Raw genomic sequence first — 19,515 nt, forward strand, 5'->3', positions numbered from 1 at the left:
AAAGGGCATAAAACTCCAAAGTTGGCCTTGGCTAAATTTTCGAACTTTTATTTTAAGAGACATATTTAAAAACGTCGAAATATGTCTTCGCTAATTTTTCGAACTCTTATTTTAAAATATTTAATAAAAAGTGGGAAAGCTTCAAATGGGTCTTGGCTAATTTTTCGAAATCTTATTTTAAGAGAAATTTTATTGAAATTAAGATTGACAGAAGCATTGCATTCTCTAAAGATGAAAAACTTGCAGGAATCTTGACTAGCCTTTTCGAAATTGTTTCAAAACCACAAAATTTTACATCTTTGAGCAGCTTCTTCAGTATACCTACTTTCGAATATGTCTCAGCTATTCTCCTTGGAGACTTTTTTGAACTGTGATCTCTATGGAAACGTTTCCAAATAACAAACATTTCTTCAATTCAGTGAAAAGTTAAAATAAATTGAAAATGAAATTGCTAACAATTCACAGTAAAAGTGTTAATATAAATTACAAACACTCTCTGTGTTCCTTTGCAACACTCTTTGTTGCAATAACCACCCTCTCAGCCCTTCTTATCCCATTCTACATTGTCATATTCGCCAACACGGATCTGTGGCATCAAACAGTGACGATTTATGAGCAACCAAACATCACATTCATGTACAAATACAATTTCCTGGCGATTACAGAAAATGAGGAAGTAGTAGCGTGCTCTTCTGTGCCCCATGTAAACCAAATCTTGGAAAATGTACAGAAATGTGCAACTATAAAGGTAGTAAGGAAAGTTTTCAGAAGGATTTGTTGGAATTTGATAAATTAAATTACTTTCAGTTTGTCGAGTATGATTTCAACAATGATGGATTGACCGATTCCATGGAGATATCTTTTCATTTGGACATTTCAAGGGAGAATCCCATAAAGGAAGTCATTGTGCAATTATTCTTTGAAGGAATTATTCATGCCGATTGCTATTTGAACATCCCAACAGTCTTCCTGCTGCAAGAAAAACTCAACATCGCGCCAAATACTCAAGTAATTTATCACAATCGCGTGAATTTGCACCAGAAATCGTCCTTCTACTGCCCTTTTTTCGCTCGAAATGTCCAGTCACGCTTCAACCCCTTCAACTTAAATGCCACGGACTTTGAGGAGTACAGAACCATGAAGGTTTATGAGAAATTAAAAATGAATCCTGCGTACATTGGCTTTGACGACCGAAAGAAATTCAGCGAGACAGTTGAGGGTCATGCTGCAGTTAAAATTCAATTGGAAATTGGGGAAATTTCTGCACGCTATCACACATCAGTGTGGCGAAAGGTCCGTGAGCTATGGATCCAGTACTTTTGTCTGGCCATCCTCTTCCTCTTGCTGGTGCAAAAGGTCAAAGATTACGCCTTTAGTCGCTTCATTGTGAGAGCATGGGAGTCTATCCCATGGAAGAAAGCTTACTAAACACCATGGAAAAACAATAAAACATACCTTTTTATTTTGCAAAAAGAACAAATTGAAAACTCATCCAATAAATCAGTAAAGACTTGGCAGTGGAGCATTTTTCTGTGGATCCTGCGTACGATTGTCCTCCAAAATAATTGTTGTTTTCGGATAGTGATCCAATTGGACAAACATATATCTGTAATCGTAACTTCCAGCTGAGTTCTGTGCAAGAGTCAAACAAAACAAAAAAAAAACACTGAGGACATGATTGATTTTCTCAATTAACTTCTGACCTACTTCCTTCATTTCTAAATGAACTGTGGCCTTGTTCCTGATGCCTTGAATGTAAAATTGCATTCGCATGTGATTGACACCGTCCCTCTGGAACACGGAATGTGCCACATGCCTCCGTCTTCTGCGACTAGTTTCTTCCCCATAGCCCTTTATGGGGGCACCCAAACTGTCCTGAACCCTCGGATCATTGATACACTTCTCCAGAGCGCTCGAGTAGACACTGTTGGGACTAGTTGAGGAGAATAATTCCCTAAAGATTGTGTAGAAAAGAGCCCCTGTCACACCTATTCCCAACAGTATGACTCCCGTATAGCTGGCAGTCTTGGTATTCTCCTTAATCCTCTCACCCAAGGGCTTAACATCCGCTGACACCTCATGCTGTGTCCTGGCAGAAGCCAATGAAGATTCCTGGGTGTTCTTGGCAGGAGATGGAGTTGAATATCTGCGTAGCATCAAATACATCACCCCATTGATTCTCTTTCCCAGGCAGGGTCTGATGAGGGCAGTTGCCAGAGTCATGCTAAGTGAAATCCAGTGATAAGCTTTTTCTCACATATAGTACGTGAGATTCTAATATGAGCCATTTTAAATATGTGACCTAATCAAGACTTTATTTCCCTCACGAAAGACCAATGCAAGAAAAATATTCATACAGTAGACTCTCTCTCAATCGGGAATATGGGACGAAATGTCATCCGGTTTAGCGATTGAATTGAGCGTCAAAGCCTTTGTAAATTCCACAAAAAGCGCTTAATTATAAAGAATCACGATAAAATAGGAAGAACTGCACTGAATTTGATCGAATTAGCTTCATAATTAAACGTGAAAATTGTCAACAAAATTTGTCGCCCGATTGAGAAAGAGCCGATTGAGCGAGAGTCTACTGTAATTCAATCCAGAATTTATACAAATTGTTTTATTAACCCTTTAAGGACGATTGGAGCAACGGTGTCCCATAAAGAAAATAATTTTTCCTGACTACCTAAACTTATTTTTTTCTTATGTCTGTACATAATTGTAAAGTAGAAGGTTGAAGGAATCTAGAATTTTTTTTGCAAGTCTCTGGCTATTTGCTATGTAGTAAATATTTATGCTCAAAAACTAGAAGAGATCCTAAATCTCCTAAACTAGAAGAGATAGACCCCCCAAAGCTGGCATCAAAAAAAATTTTTTTTAGGCATATTTTGTATGCAAATCTTTAAACGCGAATATCTCCTAAACTAGAAGAGATAGACCCCCCAAAGTTGGCATCAAAAAAAATTTTTAAGCATATTTTGTGTGCAAATCTTTAAACGCGAATATCTCCTAAACTAGAAGAGATAGACCCCCCAAAGTTGGCATCAAAAAAAAATTTTTAGGCACATTTTGTATGCAAATCTTTAAACGCGAATATCTCCTAAACTAGAAGAGATAGACCCCCCAAAGTTGGCATCAAAAAAAATTATTTTAGGCATATTTTGTATGCAAATCTTTAAACGCGAATATCTCCTAAACTAGAAGAGATAGACCCCCCAAAGGTGGCATCAAAAAAAAAATTTTTAGGCACATTTTGTATGCAAATCTTTAAACGCGAATATCTCCTAAACTAGAAGAGATAGACCCCCCAAAGTTGGCATCAAAAAAAATTTTTTTAGGCATATTTTGTATGCAAATCTTTAAACGCGAATATCTCCTAAACTAGAAGAGATAGACCCCCCAAAGTTGGCATCAAAAAAATTATTTTAGGCATATTTTGTATGCAAATTTTTAAACGCGAATATCTCCTAAACTAGAAGAGATAGACCCCCCAAAGTTGGCATCAAAAAAAATTATTTTAGGCATATTTTGTATGCAAATCTTTAAACGCGAATATCTCCTAAACTAGAAGAGATAGACCCCCCAAAGTTGGCATCAAAAAAATTATTTTAGGCACATTTTGTATGCAAATCTTTAAACGCGAATATCTCCTAAACTAGAAGAGATAGACCCCCCAAAGTTGGCATCAAAAAAAATTTTTTTAGGCATATTTTGTATGCAAATCTTTAAACGCGAATATCTCCTAAACTAGAAGAGATAGACCCCCCAAAGTTGGCATCAAAAAAATTATTTTAGGCATATTTTGTATGCAAATTTTTAAACGCGAATATCTCCTAAACTAGAAGAGATAGACCCCCCAAAGTTGGCATCAAAAAAAATTATTTTAGGCATATTTTGTATGCAAATCTTTAAACGCGAATATCTCCTAAACTAGAAGAGATAGACCCCCCAATGTTGGCATCAAAAAAAATCTTTTTAGGCATATTTTGTATGCAAATCTTTAAACGCGAATATCTCCTAAACTAGAAGAGATAGACCCCCCAAAGTTGGCATCAAAAAAAATTATTTTAGGCATATTTTGTATGCAAATCTTTAAACGCGAATATCTCCTAAACTAGAAGAGATAGACCCCCCAAAGTTGGCATCAAAAAAAAAAATCTTAGGCACATTTTGTATGCAAATCTTTAAACGCGAAAAACTCCTAAACTAGAAGAGATAGACCCCCCAAAGTTGGCATCAAAAAAAAAATTTTTAGGCACATTTTGTATGCAAATCTTTAAACGCGAAAAACTCCTAAACTAGAAGAGATAGACCCCCCAAAGTTGGCATCAAAAAAAATTTTTAAGCATATTTTGTGTGCAAATCTTTAAACGCGAATATCTCCTAAACTAGAAGAGATAGACCCCCCAAAGTTGGCATCAAAAAAAATTTTTTAGGCACATTTTGTATGCAAATCTTTAAACGCGAATATCTCCTAAACTAGAAGAGATAGACCCCCCAAAGTTGGCATCAAAAAAAATTTTTTTAGGCATACTTTGTATGCAAATCTTTAAACGCGAAAAACTCCTAAACTAGAAGAGATAGACCCCCCAAAGTTGGCATAAAAAAAAAAAAATCTTTTTAGGCATACTTTGTATACAACTCTTTAAACGCGAATATCTCCTAAACTAAAAGAGATAGACCCCCCAAAGTTGGCATCAAAAAAAAATTTTTTTAGGCATACTTTGTATGCAAATCTTTAAACGCGAATATCTCCTAAACTAGAAGAGATAGACCCCCCAAAGTTGGCATCAAAAAAAATTATTTTAGGCATATTTTGTATGCAAATCTTTAAACGCGAATATCTCCTAAACTAGAAGAGATAGACCCCCCAAAGTTGGCATCAAAAAAAAAATTTTTAGGCACATTTTGTATGCAAATCTTTAAACGCGAATATCTCCTAAACTAGAAGAGATAGACCCCCCAAAGTTGGCATCAAAAAAATTATTTTAGGCATATTTTGTATACAAATCTTTAAACGCGAATATCTCCTAAACTAGAAGAGATAGACCCCCCAATGTTGGCATCAAAAAAAATTTTTTTAGGCATATTTTGTATGCAAATCTTTAAACGCGAATATCTCCTAAACTAGAAGAGATAGACCCCCCAAAGGTGGCATCAAAAAAAATCTTTTTAGGCATATTTTGTATGCAAATCTTTAAACGCGAATATCTCCTAAACTAGAAGAGATAGACCCCCCAATGTTGGCATCAAAAAAAATCTTTTTAGGCATATTTTGTATGCAAATCTTTAAACGCGAATATCTCCTAAACTAGAAGAGATAGACCCCCCAAAGTTGGCATCAAAAAAAATCTTTTTAGGCATATTTTGTATGCAAATCTTTAAACGCGAATATCTCCTAAACTAGAAGAGATAGACCCCCCAATGTTGGCATCAAAAAAAATTTTTTTAGGCATATTTTGTATGCAAATCTTTAAACGCGAATATCTCCTAAACTAGAAGAGATAGAGCCCCCAAAGTTGGCATCAAAAAAAATTATTTTAGGCATATTTTGTATGCAAATCTTTAAACGCGAATATCTCCTAAACTAGAAGAGATAGACCCCCCAAAGTTGGCATCAAAAAAAAAATTTTTAGGCACATTTTGTATGCAAATCTTTAAACGCGAATATCTCCTAAACTAGAAGAGATAGACCCCCCAAAGTTGGCATAAAAAAAAATCGTTTTAGGCATATTTTGTATGCAAATCTTTAAACGTGAAAAACTCCTAAACTAGAAGAGATAGACCCCCCAAAGTTGGCATCAAAAAAAAAATCTTTTTAGGCATACTTTGTATACAACTCTTTAAACGCGAATATCTCCTAAACTAAAAGAGATAGACCCCCCAAAGTTGGCATCAAAAAAAAATTTTTTTAGGCATACTTTGTATGCAAATCTTTAAACGCGAATATCTCCTAAACTAGAAGAGATAGACCCCCCAAAGTTGGCATCAAAAAAAATTATTTTAGGCATATTTTGTATGCAAATCTTTAAACGCGAATATCTCCTAAACTAGAAGAGATAGACCCCCCAAAGTTGGCATCAAAAAAAAAATTTTTAGGCACATTTTGTATGCAAATCTTTAAACGCGAAAAACTCCTAAACTAGAAGAGATAGACCCCCCAAAGTTGGCATCAAAAAAAATTTTTAAGCATATTTTGTGTGCAAATCTTTAAACGCGAATATCTCCTAAACTAGAAGAGATAGACCCCCCAAAGTTGGCATCAAAAAAAATTTTTTAGGCACATTTTGTATGCAAATCTTTAAACGCGAATATCTCCTAAACTAGAAGAGATAGACCCCCCAAAGTTGGCATCAAAAAAAATTTTTTTAGGCATACTTTGTATGCAAATCTTTAAACGCGAAAAACTCCTAAACTAGAAGAGATAGACCCCCCAAAGTTGGCATCAAAAAAAAAAATCTTTTTAGGCATACTTTGTATACAACTCTTTAAACGCGAATATCTCCTAAACTAAAAGAGATAGACCCCCCAAAGTTGGCATCAAAAAAAAATTTTTTTAGGCATACTTTGTATGCAAATCTTTAAACGCGAATATCTCCTAAACTAGAAGAGATAGACCCCCCAAAGTTGGCATCAAAAAAAATTATTTTAGGCATATTTTGTATGCAAATCTTTAAACGCGAATATCTCCTAAACTAGAAGAGATAGACCCCCCAAAGTTGGCATCAAAAAAAAAATTTTTAGGCACATTTTGTATGCAAATCTTTAAACGCGAATATCTCCTAAACTAGAAGAGATAGACCCCCCAAAGTTGGCATCAAAAAAATTATTTTAGGCATATTTTGTATACAAATCTTTAAACGCGAATATCTCCTAAACTAGAAGAGATAGACCCCCCAATGTTGGCATCAAAAAAAATTTTTTTTAGGCATATTTTGTATGCAAATCTTTAAACGCGAATATCTCCTAAACTAGAAGAGATAGACCCCCCAAAGGTGGCATCAAAAAAAATCTTTTTAGGCATATTTTGTATGCAAATCTTTAAACGCGAATATCTCCTAAACTAGAAGAGATAGACCCCCCAATGTTGGCATCAAAAAAAATCTTTTTAGGCATATTTTGTATGCAAATCTTTAAACGCGAATATCTCCTAAACTAGAAGAGATAGACCCCCCAAAGTTGGCATCAAAAAAAATCTTTTTAGGCATATTTTGTATGCAAATCTTTAAACGCGAATATCTCCTAAACTAGAAGAGATAGACCCCCCAATGTTGGCATCAAAAAAAATTTTTTTAGGCATATTTTGTATGCAAATCTTTAAACGCGAATATCTCCTAAACTAGAAGAGATAGAGCCCCCAAAGTTGGCATCAAAAAAAATTATTTTAGGCATATTTTGTATGCAAATCTTTAAACGCGAATATCTCCTAAACTAGAAGAGATAGACCCCCCAAAGTTGGCATCAAAAAAAAAATTTTTAGGCACATTTTGTATGCAAATCTTTAAACGCGAAAAACTCCTAAACTAGAAGAGATAGCCCCCCAAAGTTGGCATCAAAAAAAAAAATCTTTTTAGGCATACTTTGTATACAACTCTTTAAACGCGAATATCTCCTAAACTAAAAGAGATAGACCCCCCAAAGTTGGCATCAAAAAAAAATTTTTTTAGGCATACTTTGTATGCAAATCTTTAAACGCGAATATCTCCTAAACTAGAAGAGATAGACCCCCCAAAGTTGGCATAAAAAAAATCGTTTTAGGCATATTTTGTATGCAAATCTTTAAACGCGAATATCTCCTAAACTAGAAGAGATAGACCCCCCAAAGTTGGCATCAAAAAAAATCTTTTTATGCATATTTTGTATGCAAATCTTTAAACGCGAATATCTCCTAAACTAGAAGAGATAGACCCCCCAATGTTGGCACCAAAAAAAAATCTTTTTAGGCATATTTTGTATGCAAATCTTTAAACGCGAATATCTCCTAAACTAGAAGAGATAGACCCCCCAAAGTTGGCATCAAAAAAAAATTATTTTAGGCATATTTTGTATGCAAATCTTTAAACGCGAATATCTCCTAAACTAGAAGAGATAGACCCCCCAAAGTTGGCATCAAAAAAAATTATTTTAGGCATATTTTGTATGCAAATCTTTAAACGCGAATATCTCCTAAACTAGAAGAGATAGACCCCCCAAAGTTGGCATCAAAAAAAAATTTTAGGCATATTTTGTATGCAAATCTTTAAACGCGAATATCTCCTAAACTAGAAGAGATAGACCCCCCAAAGTTGACATCAAAAAAAAAATTTTTTAGGCATATTTTGTATGCAAATCTTTAAACGCGAATATCTCCTAAACTAGAAGAGATAGACCCCCCAAAGTTGGCATCAAAAAAAATCTTTTTAGGCATATTTTGTATGCAAATCTTTAAACGCGAATATCTCCTAAACTAAAAGAGATAGACCCCCCAAAGTTGGCATCAAAAAAAAAATTTTTTAGGCATATTTTGTATGCAAATCTTTAAACGCGAATATCTCCTAAACTAGAAGAGATAGACCCCCCAAAGTTGGCATCAAAAAAAATCGTTTTAGGCATATTTTGTATGCAAATCTTTAAACGCGAATATCTCCTAAACTAGAAGAGATAGACCCCCCAAAGGTGGCATCAAAAAAATCTTTTTAGGCATATTTTGTATGCAAATCTTTAAACGCGAAAAACTCCTAAACTAGAAGAGATAGACCCCCCAAAGTTGGCATCAAAAAAAAATTTTTTAGGCATACTTTGTATGCAAATCTTTAAACGCGAATATCTCCTAAACTAAAAGAGATAGACCCCCCAAAGTTGGCATCAAAAAAAAATTTTTTTAGGCATATTTTGTATGCAAATCTTTAAACGCGAATATCTCCTAAACTAGAAGAGATAGACCCCCCAAAGTTGGCATAAAAAAAAATCGTTTTAGGCATATTTTGTATGCAAATCTTTAAACGCGAATATCTCCTAAACTAGAAGAGATAGACCCCCCAATGTTGGCATCAAAAAAAAATCTTTTTAGGCATATTTTGTATGCAAATCTTTAAACGCGAATATCTCCTAAACTAGAAGAGATAGACCCCCCAATGTTGGCATCAAAAAAAATTTTTTTAGGCATATTTTGTATGCAAATCTTTAAACGCGAATATCTCCTAAACTAGAAGAGATAGACCCCCCAAAGGTGGCATCAAAAAAAATTTTTTTAGGCATATTTTGTATGCAAATCTTTAAACGCGAATATCTCCTAAACTAGAAGAGATAGACCCCCCAAAGGTGGCATCAAAAAAATCTTTTTAGGCATATTTTGTATGCAAATCTTTAAACGCGAAAAACTCCTAAACTAGAAGAGATAGACCCCCCAAAGTTGGCATCAAAAAAAAATTTTTTAGGCATACTTTGTATGCAAATCTTTAAACGCGAATATCTCCTAAACTAAAAGAGATAGACCCCCCAAAGTTGGCATCAAAAAAAAATTTTTTTAGGCATATTTTGTATGCAAATCTTTAAACGCGAATATCTCCTAAACTAGAAGAGATAGACCCCCCAAAGTTGGCATCAAAAAAAATTATTTTAGGCATATTTTGTATGCAAATCTTTAAACGCGAATATCTCCTAAACTAGAAGAGATAGACCCCCCAAAGTTGGCATCAAAAAAAAATCTTTTTAGGCATATTTTGTATGCAAATCTTTAAACGCGAATATCTCCTAAACTAGAAGAGATAGACCCCCCAAAGGTGGCATCAAAAAAATCTTTTTAGGCATATTTTGTATGCAAATCTTTAAACGCGAAAAACTCCTAAACTAGAAGAGATAGACCCCCCAAAGTTGGCATAAAAAAAAATTTTTTAGGCATACTTTGTATGCAAATCTTTAAACGCGAATATCTCCTAAACTAAAAGAGATAGACCCCCCAAAGTTGGCATCAAAAAAAAATTTTTTTAGGCATATTTTGTATGCAAATCTTTAAACGCGAATATCTCCTAAACTAGAAGAGATAGACCCCCCAAAGTTGGCATAAAAAAAAATCGTTTTAGGCATATTTTGTATGCAAATCTTTAAACGCGAATATCTCCTAAACTAGAAGAGATAGACCCCCCAAAGTTGGCATCAAAAAAAAATCTTTTTAGGCATATTTTGTATGCAAATCTTTAAACGCGAATATCTCCTAAACTAGAAGAGATAGACCCCCCAATGTTGGCATCAAAAAAAATTTTTTTAGGCATATTTTGTATGCAAATCTTTAAACGCGAATATCTCCTAAACTAGAAGAGATAGACCCCCCAAAGGTGGCATCAAAAAAAATTTTTTTAGGCATATTTTGTATGCAAATCTTTAAACGCGAATATCTCCTAAACTAGAAGAGATAGACCCCCCAAAGGTGGCATCAAAAAAATCTTTTTAGGCATATTTTGTATGCAAATCTTTAAACGCGAAAAACTCCTAAACTAGAAGAGATAGACCCCCCAAAGTTGGCATCAAAAAAAATTTTTTAGGCATACTTTGTATGCAAATCTTTAAACGCGAATATCTCCTAAACTAAAACAGATAGACCCCCCAAAGTTGGCATCAAAAAAAAATTTTTTTAGGCATACTTTGTATGCAAATCTTTAAACGCGAATATCTCCTAAACTAGAAGAGATAGACCCCCCAAAGTTGGCATCAAAAAAAATCGTTTTAGGCATATTTTGTATGCAAATCTTTAAACGCGAATATCTCCTAAACTAGAAGAGATAGACCCCCCAAAGTTGGCATCAAAAAAAATCTTTTTATGCATATTTTGTATGCAAATCTTTAAACGCGAATATCTCCTAAACTAGAAGAGATAGACCCCCCAAAGTTGGCATCAAAAAAAATTATTTTAGGCATATTTTGTATGCAAATCTTTAAACGCGAATATCTCCTAAACTAGAAGAGATAGACCCCCCAAAGTTGGCATCAAAAAAAATTTTTTTAGGCACATTTTGTATGCAAATCTTTAAACGTGAATATCTCCTAAACTAGAAGAGATAGACCCCCCAAAGTTGGCATCAAAAAAAATTTTTAGGCATATTTTGATTTTGTATGCAAATCTTTAAACGCAGAACTTTAACACTTTTTAGGTATAAAAATATATCAAATATATAAAAATATATTAACATGAAAAATGGTAATTTTAACCCCTAATACACCTAAAAAGCATAATATTTACACCGATTTAGGATCAATACTGCAGGGTAAAATAAACATTTCCGGAGTGTTATTTTAGCTTTTTCGGATTTATCTCAGTGAAGGTACCGCACTTTCCCCAACAGTAATTTTAATTTCTTTAATTTCGACCGACATCTTACTTTGATTTTATAAATTGGATCTAAAGGCCTCTATCTTCTACACACTAGTAGTATTTTTTTAAAACTCTGTTTAAAGAAAATTTCCCTATTAAACGCCAATTTCTTATGCAATTTTTCGCGAAAATTGCTTCTAGAGATGCCATAAGTCATAAGTGATGAACATGTTCTAATTCATGTTGTGACTTTTTGTGAAAGCCACAAGTTCAAATCTCTTACCGATTTATCTTAAGAAGTCATCATTCTTTACGCATAATCAGCCGTGATAGCAGACCTAATTCTACTTTGAGGATAATTCAATAAAATTAAACTTTCGTGCTGATTGCAATAGCTGTGAGTTTAGCGGGAGAGAGGAATAAATGAAGAATCTCCAACATAAAAGTCTCGCTAAAATTACCATCACGTTTCACATGAGGACAGGGTGTTAATCTACCAGAACTTCTTAATTATCGATTGCGCAACATTTCTTCGCGATGTTCTATAAACAATTTTCATATTTTTTATCAAGATAGTGCCAGGGAGTGAGAAGGTAGAGGAAGTCCGCGGAAAATCAATCAATCGTCCGCCACACCTTCAAAATTAGCGAATCAGTCGCAAAATTGCCTCACTGGTGGCCGGATCGTGATTCCCATACAGGTATTGAGTGAATTTGTGCGTTTTTATCTAATGAAAATTGAATTTTCATGCCCAAAAGTGGCGGCTGAAGGTTAGGAAAACTTTTCATGGTATTTACCGCTGTGATTCAGTTTCTCAGGCCAGTGTCATTTTGTCTGATCTAGAGATTGGAGTGTTTCTTACCTTCTGGGAGTATTTTTCTGCAGTCTCTGCTAACTTTCACTACACTTTTTCACAAAATTGTCCACGATTGGAAAACCAAAACAAGAAGGGACGCCGGAAAAAGGGTTGCAAATGTGACATCTTCCCTGTCCCAAAAATAATTTAGGTAATTTCCGCTAGAGGTGCTGCAACACTTGTCAAAATCCAGCTGAGTGCCAGAGGGGGAGGAAGACTTTTTCCTCGAGTTGACAAAAACTTTATCAATTAGCTTCATTAAGTGAAAAATGTGGGCGCCGTGAGTGGTGTGTTTGTGAAGATTAGGGATTGCTTTGTCCAGTGGTGACTCACACTGTCCACCAGTGATTGTGCTCTGTGTGTAAATAGTGATTAAAGGTGTTCGTGTCACGAAAGTAGGTGAAGGTGGTGTGAGCTCCATTGCTGCTGCTGGGGATATATTTTCCTCGTGGAATTAATTTTGTAAATAGTTGGTGGAGAAGGTCAGACAATGGATTGGATCATCAATGATGAGCTGGGGCTCACGTTGGGGCATGTGGTTGGCTGGGCAGCAGCATCTGCAATGGTTGTTGGCGGTGTCATTCCCTACATTCCGCAATACAGACAGATAAAGCAGACACAGGATCCGGAAGGATTCTCCCTCCACGTCTGCCTCGCCCTTCTCATTGCAAACACACTGAGGATACTTTTCTGGTGAGTTGTCTTATCTCTCTTCCGCGCATTGCTAATTTATCTGCCCCTCTGGCTGTTTATTCCGCGATCGTGATGTCAAAGGTGCCACGCAATCTCACGAATCCCCAAACCCTGCTCTCTCTCTGTCTCGGTAGGTTTTCCAAACGCTACGAGCTTCCGTTACTAGTCCAAAGTATTGTGATGAACCTCACCATGTTCCTGATGGTCCACCTTTGTGTCAAGGTGCGTCGCAACAATGCAATAATGAGGACACGAGAACGTGTCTTTTCCGGTAAGTCAGGCTCAAGGATACATATACCTTCTCCCTACCCCCCCCCAGTCACCCCTTGACAAAATCCACTCAACTATCCTTCGCGCAAAAAAAAGAAGAGTGCATAGATTTGCAGTATTATGCTCAAGAGGCCATTTCTGTGACAAAAGCAAAATTTCTGTTCCAAGGCGAGGACTTAAATCGCAGGGGTTCCTCAAAGTCGAGAGATGAACGTATTGGTATTGGGGATGGCGTCATAACAGCACCAGCTGGACAAATAAAGAGGGGCACCTCCTCAAAGCACTATTTGACCGGTACGTTCAACAAAGCCAGTTTGTTCTGGGGCTGCACTCATAAAATCGCACAGAAAAAAATCACATAATTTACTTTTGCCTGGAACACCCCAAATAATCTCGCGGGATGCCTTTTTTCACATGACATTCACAGAACTAATTTTTCCATCGCATCTGTTTTTCGCTAATAATATTGCGCATTTTTGAGTATTTCAATCACAAAGAGCATTCTCCTTAAATTGATAAACAGTGGACGGCAAAATTGTAGATCCAAAATGCAAACGGAAGAGATTGAGAAAGCCTTGGTCTTTTACACACTTGAGGTCCATTGAAAGGATGAAACATTCTTTTAATTTGAAAGTAGAAATTATCAACAAATGTTCTAGTCGCTTATGCCCTAGACACATTTACGACTTAAACCGAGGGACGGCTTAACGTAATTATAAGCAAAATAGTGGATTACATTTTCATCAGTTTCTAACTAATTCGTCTCTCGGCTTAAGGCGAGAAACGGCTTAGTTAGTGGCGGAAATTAAATTAAAAAATTAAATTTGTCTTACCCAAAAACGGGCCACGTCAATGGCAAACGGATTTGCCATATTAAATCCTCTACAGTCGGCTCTTTTTCAATCGGGCGCAAAATTTCGTAAACAATTTTCACGTTTGATTTTAAAGCAAATGTGTTCAAATTTGCTGTAGTTCGTGATTCTTTATATTTGAGCGCTTTTTGTGGAATTTACAATGATTTTGATGCTAAAACCTCTCGATAATTTGGATGACATTTTGCCCCATATTGCTCGATTGAGAGAGAGTCTACTGTACTTCGCATGAGGCAGGGGATAACGCACAAATACAATATTAACAATATCGTGATATAGTTATGTTAAGTCGTCTCTCGGATTAAGTCAAAACTGTGTCTCGGGCATTAAATTTTATATTTTTCAATGCCTCAAATTACATTTCTATGATAAATTAATGCTTTAGATTAGGTTAAACCTCATTAGCTAAAATTCCTTTGAAATTAGGAAAATATAATAAATGTATTTAATTAATTCTACAACTTCAGATTAATAATTTATTAAAAAAATAGCATTCTATACAGGGCAGAGCATTCTCATACATTTTCCGTACAAAAATGTGGTATATTTTTTCTTAAGTGTTTTTTTTTAGTTTTGGTATAAAACCAAATGCAATCATTTTAAAACTTTTACCAAATGAAAGAATATCTAATGTTATGTTATTAGCACAAAATTTATAATGATTGCACGAGGATAATAGTTCCTAAAACCTTTATGAAAAAGACGTAAAATTCGCAATTTTTTGAATTTTTCTGAAAAATTTTCTATCTGTAACACCAGTAAAATTTTAAATTCAATAAAAATATATTGCCTGTATATGTGGCTACCATTTTGTGTTACATTTATTTTTGTGGGATCTAAAGTTTGAAAATTATAAAGAATTTAAGAAAAATATACCATTTGTGAATTAAAATGCTTCATCCGTTAGTTAATCATCCTAGATTCTATATTACTAAAAAAAAATGAGCCATTAAGACCTGATTTTCGGAGACCTTTTTTGAAAAAAATTACTTTGCAGTAAAGAAGTTTGCTCACAGGGTAAACTGGCGTCCAAAAACAAAAAATTTCCTGTTATATCCGTTATAATATGAGATAATACTTGAGCGATGTATATAAAAAAAGGTAAAATTTAGATTCTTGAGAGATTTTTACACAAAAAATTACGATTAAACGTACTAAACGTGATGTAAGGCTTGGAAAATATCTAAGTCGTGATTAAATTAATTAAAAAAAAAACCAGACGGTATTTTTCAAAAACCATCTCCAGAAGAAAGGTCCCAAAAGCCGAATTTTTAAATAAAAATTTAAAAAAAATACAGGGGAGACTGGGGCAGTAGTAAAAATGGGGTAGAACGAAACACTGATATTTATGTCTACACCACATGGACTCACGTCGACCATTTCTTCAGTGGACAAGGATCTTTATGAAATCTATGAAATCATATAGGTCTCGTCCTCTAAAACCTGATATTTAATCAAAAAATTGTAGTGTTTACAGTTACCCTGCATTTACTTCTGCCCCAGAAAAAAATTTATAGGAAACATACTGTTGCTTTTATACATTTTGCCCCACGTAACCCGTTGAAATAGTTGAAGAATAAGAAAAAAGTCTATGAAAATAATACAAACATCAGCGCTTAACGAGCAGTAAAAAAAAATAGAATATGACTCAACTTCAAGCTAAGTACTTAATTAAGGCCTTTATAAGAATCCTTAAATAAATATTGTATACTAATGACATGGAAAGCAGTTATCAATACTTAACTAAAGACTTTCGATTAAATCCTTTATGAGTAGTTATCCTAACCGCTAGAAAACTTTTCTTTTTCTATTTTTCGAAAATTTAGTTTGAGGTTACGTTTTTCTTCCACGTCAGAAAGATTCACTTTTTCTATCCAATTGTTAACGTGTGCACATCTTATTCTTCATTGAACTTCCACTCTTTGCCGCCATGTATCACTCTTTTATTTTCGCCCAAAATACTCCTTAATTAAGGACTTATTAAGTACGTATTAGGGACTTATTTATCTTATACAGAAATTCTCATAAATGATGTGAGTGGGTGATACTTGTATGTCTTTAAAAGTAATTTTAGAAAAAGATTGAAGTTAGGATTAGGAGCAAGTTAAATTTAATTTATAATTTAATTAGTTAGGTAGTCACTAATTGAATTTTAGATAGCTCTGGCATACCTTTTAGGTCAAGAACAATTTATAATGCCTCCGGCACATCTTTTAGATCGGTAAAAATTTTATGAAATCAAAATTTGCGTCCCTGTCTTTCACATTAGGTTTGCTTAACTCTATCCCTCTCTTTTAGACTCAAAATTGGAATGAACTAAATCTAATACGGTGTGATGTTCAAAAGAAGAAGAAGAAGATTGCGAAAGAGTAGGATAGATAGGTACTGTACTGTATATGCAGAACCTTTAAAAAAGAGATGTGAATTTTGACTTTATGAAATTATCCTGAACTAAAAGTTGTGCCGGAGCCATAAAAAAAACGAAATACACTTCCCTTTATTTCTCAAACATTTTCCTTGTCTAACATACTCTTCTACACTCTTTTTCTTTTTTTGAAAATCATAACAAATTTAATTTAGTTTAATGAAATATTATGTGCGGAAAAATAGGATAAATATATGCAAAACGTTTGAGGAAGAAAGGGATGCTAATTTTGATTTTATAAAATTTTCTTGATCTAAAATGTGTGCCAGAGCTATAAATCGAAATTTGCCAATGACTATCCTACTCTTTCGCACTCTTATTCTTTTGAATGTCACAATAAATTCAATTTAGTTGAATCCATTTTGAAGTGCAATAGAATGAGATAGACATACGCAAAAGCTTTACGAAAGTAAAAGATGTGAATTTTGATTACATGAAATTTTCCAAGTCGGGAATTATCACACTAGAGAATTTCACATTGAATTTAAAAGTGAAAAATTGCTCATTAAAACTTCATGAACCTCTCGAAATCGCTTATTTAGTCAGGACACATTGCTAGAATTGCTCAATATCACGATGGAACGTAGATTGTTGCGCATTAGGACACATATCAGCAACAATTAATGTGAATTACATTAACATTTTAATGTGAAATTCTCTACTGTGATACCACTGTAATGGTCTCTAAAGGTCTCTAAAGAAATTTATGTTCATATTAAAGAAAATTCCCTATGCTTGTGTAGGAAAAACTTTAAAATATATGAACATATTTTCCTCTAGTGTAGGGGCCATAAAAAGTGTGCCAGAGGCAAAAAATATAGTTTTTCACAATACAGTACCATTTTCTCCGTTTTAAAAGACCTTCTTCTCAATCAACCCGTATATTTTTGCATTACATTGTTAAATCAAAGTTTTTAATTAAATTACCATGCACCGGAGAAAATTTTGTCGCCCACTGTGAAATGTTCTTCACTCACGCATTCCAATCCCTTGGTTTCCATATAACATCAATATCATTATTATTATTAGTCTTTGGTAATTGCCACATTGCATGCACTCCCTTTTGTTATAGAAGAGGTGCCTGTGTGAATCGAAATATTTGGAGAGTCAATCGCACGATTAGGAAAAATCCACAAAGAAAATCCCAAAGATTAGCTTCGCACACAATAGCCGATAAATCTAATCAAATTTGATTTGATCCATTAAATGATTCACCACAAATTTACGTGCGCTGCAGACCGAAGAAGTGTTGATTGTTGATGATATTTCGAATCTCACATTGTTTTTTTTTGTTTTGGTTTTTCGTTTTTCTTTTTGTGAAGGAAGAACCTTGGGGAAATGTTGTGGTAGGAAGTGTGAGATGATTTGTTCTCTTTTCAGACTTCGATATGAAGTATTTCTGGCAGTGGACGGATTTTCAGTCCTACCTGGATTTTATGCTGGTAGTGTGGGCTGTTGGGGCTGCCATCACCTACCTCATGCTCTCAGTGGAGTGGTTTATGGAGACAGTGGGCTTTTTTGCGGTCTTCACCGAGGCCATGCTTGGTGCTCCACAATTTGTGCGGAATTACCACAATAAGTCCACTCATGGCATGAGTATCCACATGGTGATTATGTGGACATTGGGTGATATCTTCAAGACGGTTTATTTTGTTCTGAGGAGTGCCCCAACGCAGTTTTGGGTTTGTGGGAGTTTGCAGGTGAGCCTGGATTTGGCTATATTGCTGCAAGTGTACATTTATCGGAAGAATCAAGCTCCTCGGACTGTCCATCGAGGAGACTAGCAGTTTGCCCCCAATGCAGATGCCCGTCGCGATTCGGCTCTTGGGCGTTCCGGAACACCCACGCAGCTGCGTTCGCGTGAAAATACGCCACATCATGGGTTCAATAATAACAACGGGACACCGGGGGCTGTAGTGATAGCGAGTTCGCGGGAAGGGACACCAATTCGAAGGTGCTCGTCGGAGAGGGAACGCTTGGGATCATTGAGACGTGAAGCGAGTCTCAATAGTGTCCTCCTGAGAACTCTGGAAGTGGAAATGGGGGAAGATGTCGAGGACAATGGATATTGTTCGCAGGAGCAGGCTCACCATCACAGCCATCATCATCATCATCATTTGGCGCACAGGAAGGAATCAGATGGCAGTGATGGAGGTATTTGCTATGCTCATGAGTATGGAAGTTACACCAGTACGCGAGATCTGTGCGCCACAACCAGCAATAGTAGCCTGGCATCGGTGCTTCAGTGTTCAGAATGCGTCCGGGATGCCTTATGACATAACGTTTCGCTGGTCTCATGGCCAGCGATTGACATCAATGCTCTGCTCCAGCAGACAATAGCAGCGTCCAGGAGTCAGATGATGGTCTCTGCTCAGACCCAGACGGATCTCTTCGAGGCCACTTTCTTCACCCAAGAAACCCCTGAGATTATTTTATAGCAGTGGTGGCGGCATTTGCGCCAGAGGGGCATTTAAAACAAAAAATCTTCATGTGATCTTTGCGATTTCTGACCAACTTATCGAGATGCCACAACTGACAAAGCCCAGTATATGAGGAATAAATGACAGAGAGAGAGAGCGCTCCGAGGAATGTGTGAGTTAATACCGTGAGATATTTTACATCTTATCTGAATGATGTAGCATATATTTTTTTAAAAATGTTTTTGATCGATGATAGTAGGATTTTTATTAATTAGTCCGATTGATGAGGTGAAAAAAAAATTGTGAGAGGGGTGTGATTTTAGGAATTTTAAATAGTCCTTCCTAGGCGAAGGATTTTTAAGGCTACCTGGACAATATTTTTTTTCAGTCCAGATTTTTTAAAGGCACTGCCAGCAGTGAGATCTTTGCTCTTGATCTACTTTCCTTTTTTTAATTTGATAGGTTATGCTGCAAAGTAAGGTTAAGTTGCGTTATAACCCCAAAATTTCTAGCCCCTTTTAACCAAAAATTTAATTCCGGGTAATAGGTTATGGTGCGTACTCAATGGATCAAGTTGTAGTGCAAGTGTCCCGGGTTTGAATCCCGTTTAGATCACCAGGAACTTTTTCTGACGTTAAAGGTGTTCGGATTATTATTATTATTAGGTTATGGTAATCCTAACCTTAAATTGT

General features: G+C 35.5%; 3 protein-coding genes across 4 annotated transcripts; 2 read left to right on the forward strand and 1 right to left on the reverse strand.

Annotated features, from left to right (window-relative positions):
• The first annotated feature begins 388 nt into the window (after nt 1-388).
• Nucleotides 389-1,549, forward strand: LOC129808100 (uncharacterized). Its single transcript, XM_055857811.1, has 2 exons — nt 389-748; nt 808-1,549. The coding sequence occupies exons 1-2, from the start codon at nt 443-445 to the stop codon at nt 1,426-1,428; spliced, it is 927 nt and encodes a 308-aa protein (XP_055713786.1). The 5' UTR covers nt 389-442; the 3' UTR covers nt 1,429-1,549.
• Nucleotides 1,441-12,216, reverse strand: LOC129808103 (mitochondrial import inner membrane translocase subunit Tim21). The gene is made up of 3 exons (XM_055857817.1): nt 12,150-12,216; nt 1,708-2,224; nt 1,441-1,632 (listed from the first exon to the last, which is right to left on the reverse strand). The coding sequence occupies exons 2-3, from the start codon at nt 2,221-2,223 to the stop codon at nt 1,501-1,503; spliced, it is 648 nt and encodes a 215-aa protein (XP_055713792.1). The 5' UTR covers nt 2,224; nt 12,150-12,216; the 3' UTR covers nt 1,441-1,500.
• A 52-nt stretch (nt 12,217-12,268) lies between these two features.
• Nucleotides 12,269-19,074, forward strand: LOC129808101 (solute carrier family 66 member 2). 2 transcript variants are annotated; one of them, XM_055857812.1, is made up of 4 exons: nt 12,269-12,836; nt 12,971-13,107; nt 13,275-13,400; nt 17,784-19,074. In XM_055857812.1, the coding sequence occupies exons 1-4, from the start codon at nt 12,634-12,636 to the stop codon at nt 18,185-18,187; spliced, it is 870 nt and encodes a 289-aa protein (XP_055713787.1). In that variant the 5' UTR covers nt 12,269-12,633; the 3' UTR covers nt 18,188-19,074. The 2 variants fall into 2 exon arrangements, with proteins under 2 accessions (XP_055713787.1, XP_055713788.1); XM_055857813.1 differs by lacking the exon at nt 13,275-13,400 and having other exon boundaries at nt 12,314-12,836.
• Nucleotides 19,075-19,515: the final 441 nt, after the last annotated feature.

The sequence above is a fragment of the Phlebotomus papatasi genome, chromosome 3, assembly GCF_024763615.1.
Source record: "Phlebotomus papatasi isolate M1 chromosome 3, Ppap_2.1, whole genome shotgun sequence".
Lineage (NCBI taxonomy): Eukaryota > Metazoa > Arthropoda > Insecta > Diptera > Psychodidae > Phlebotomus > Phlebotomus papatasi.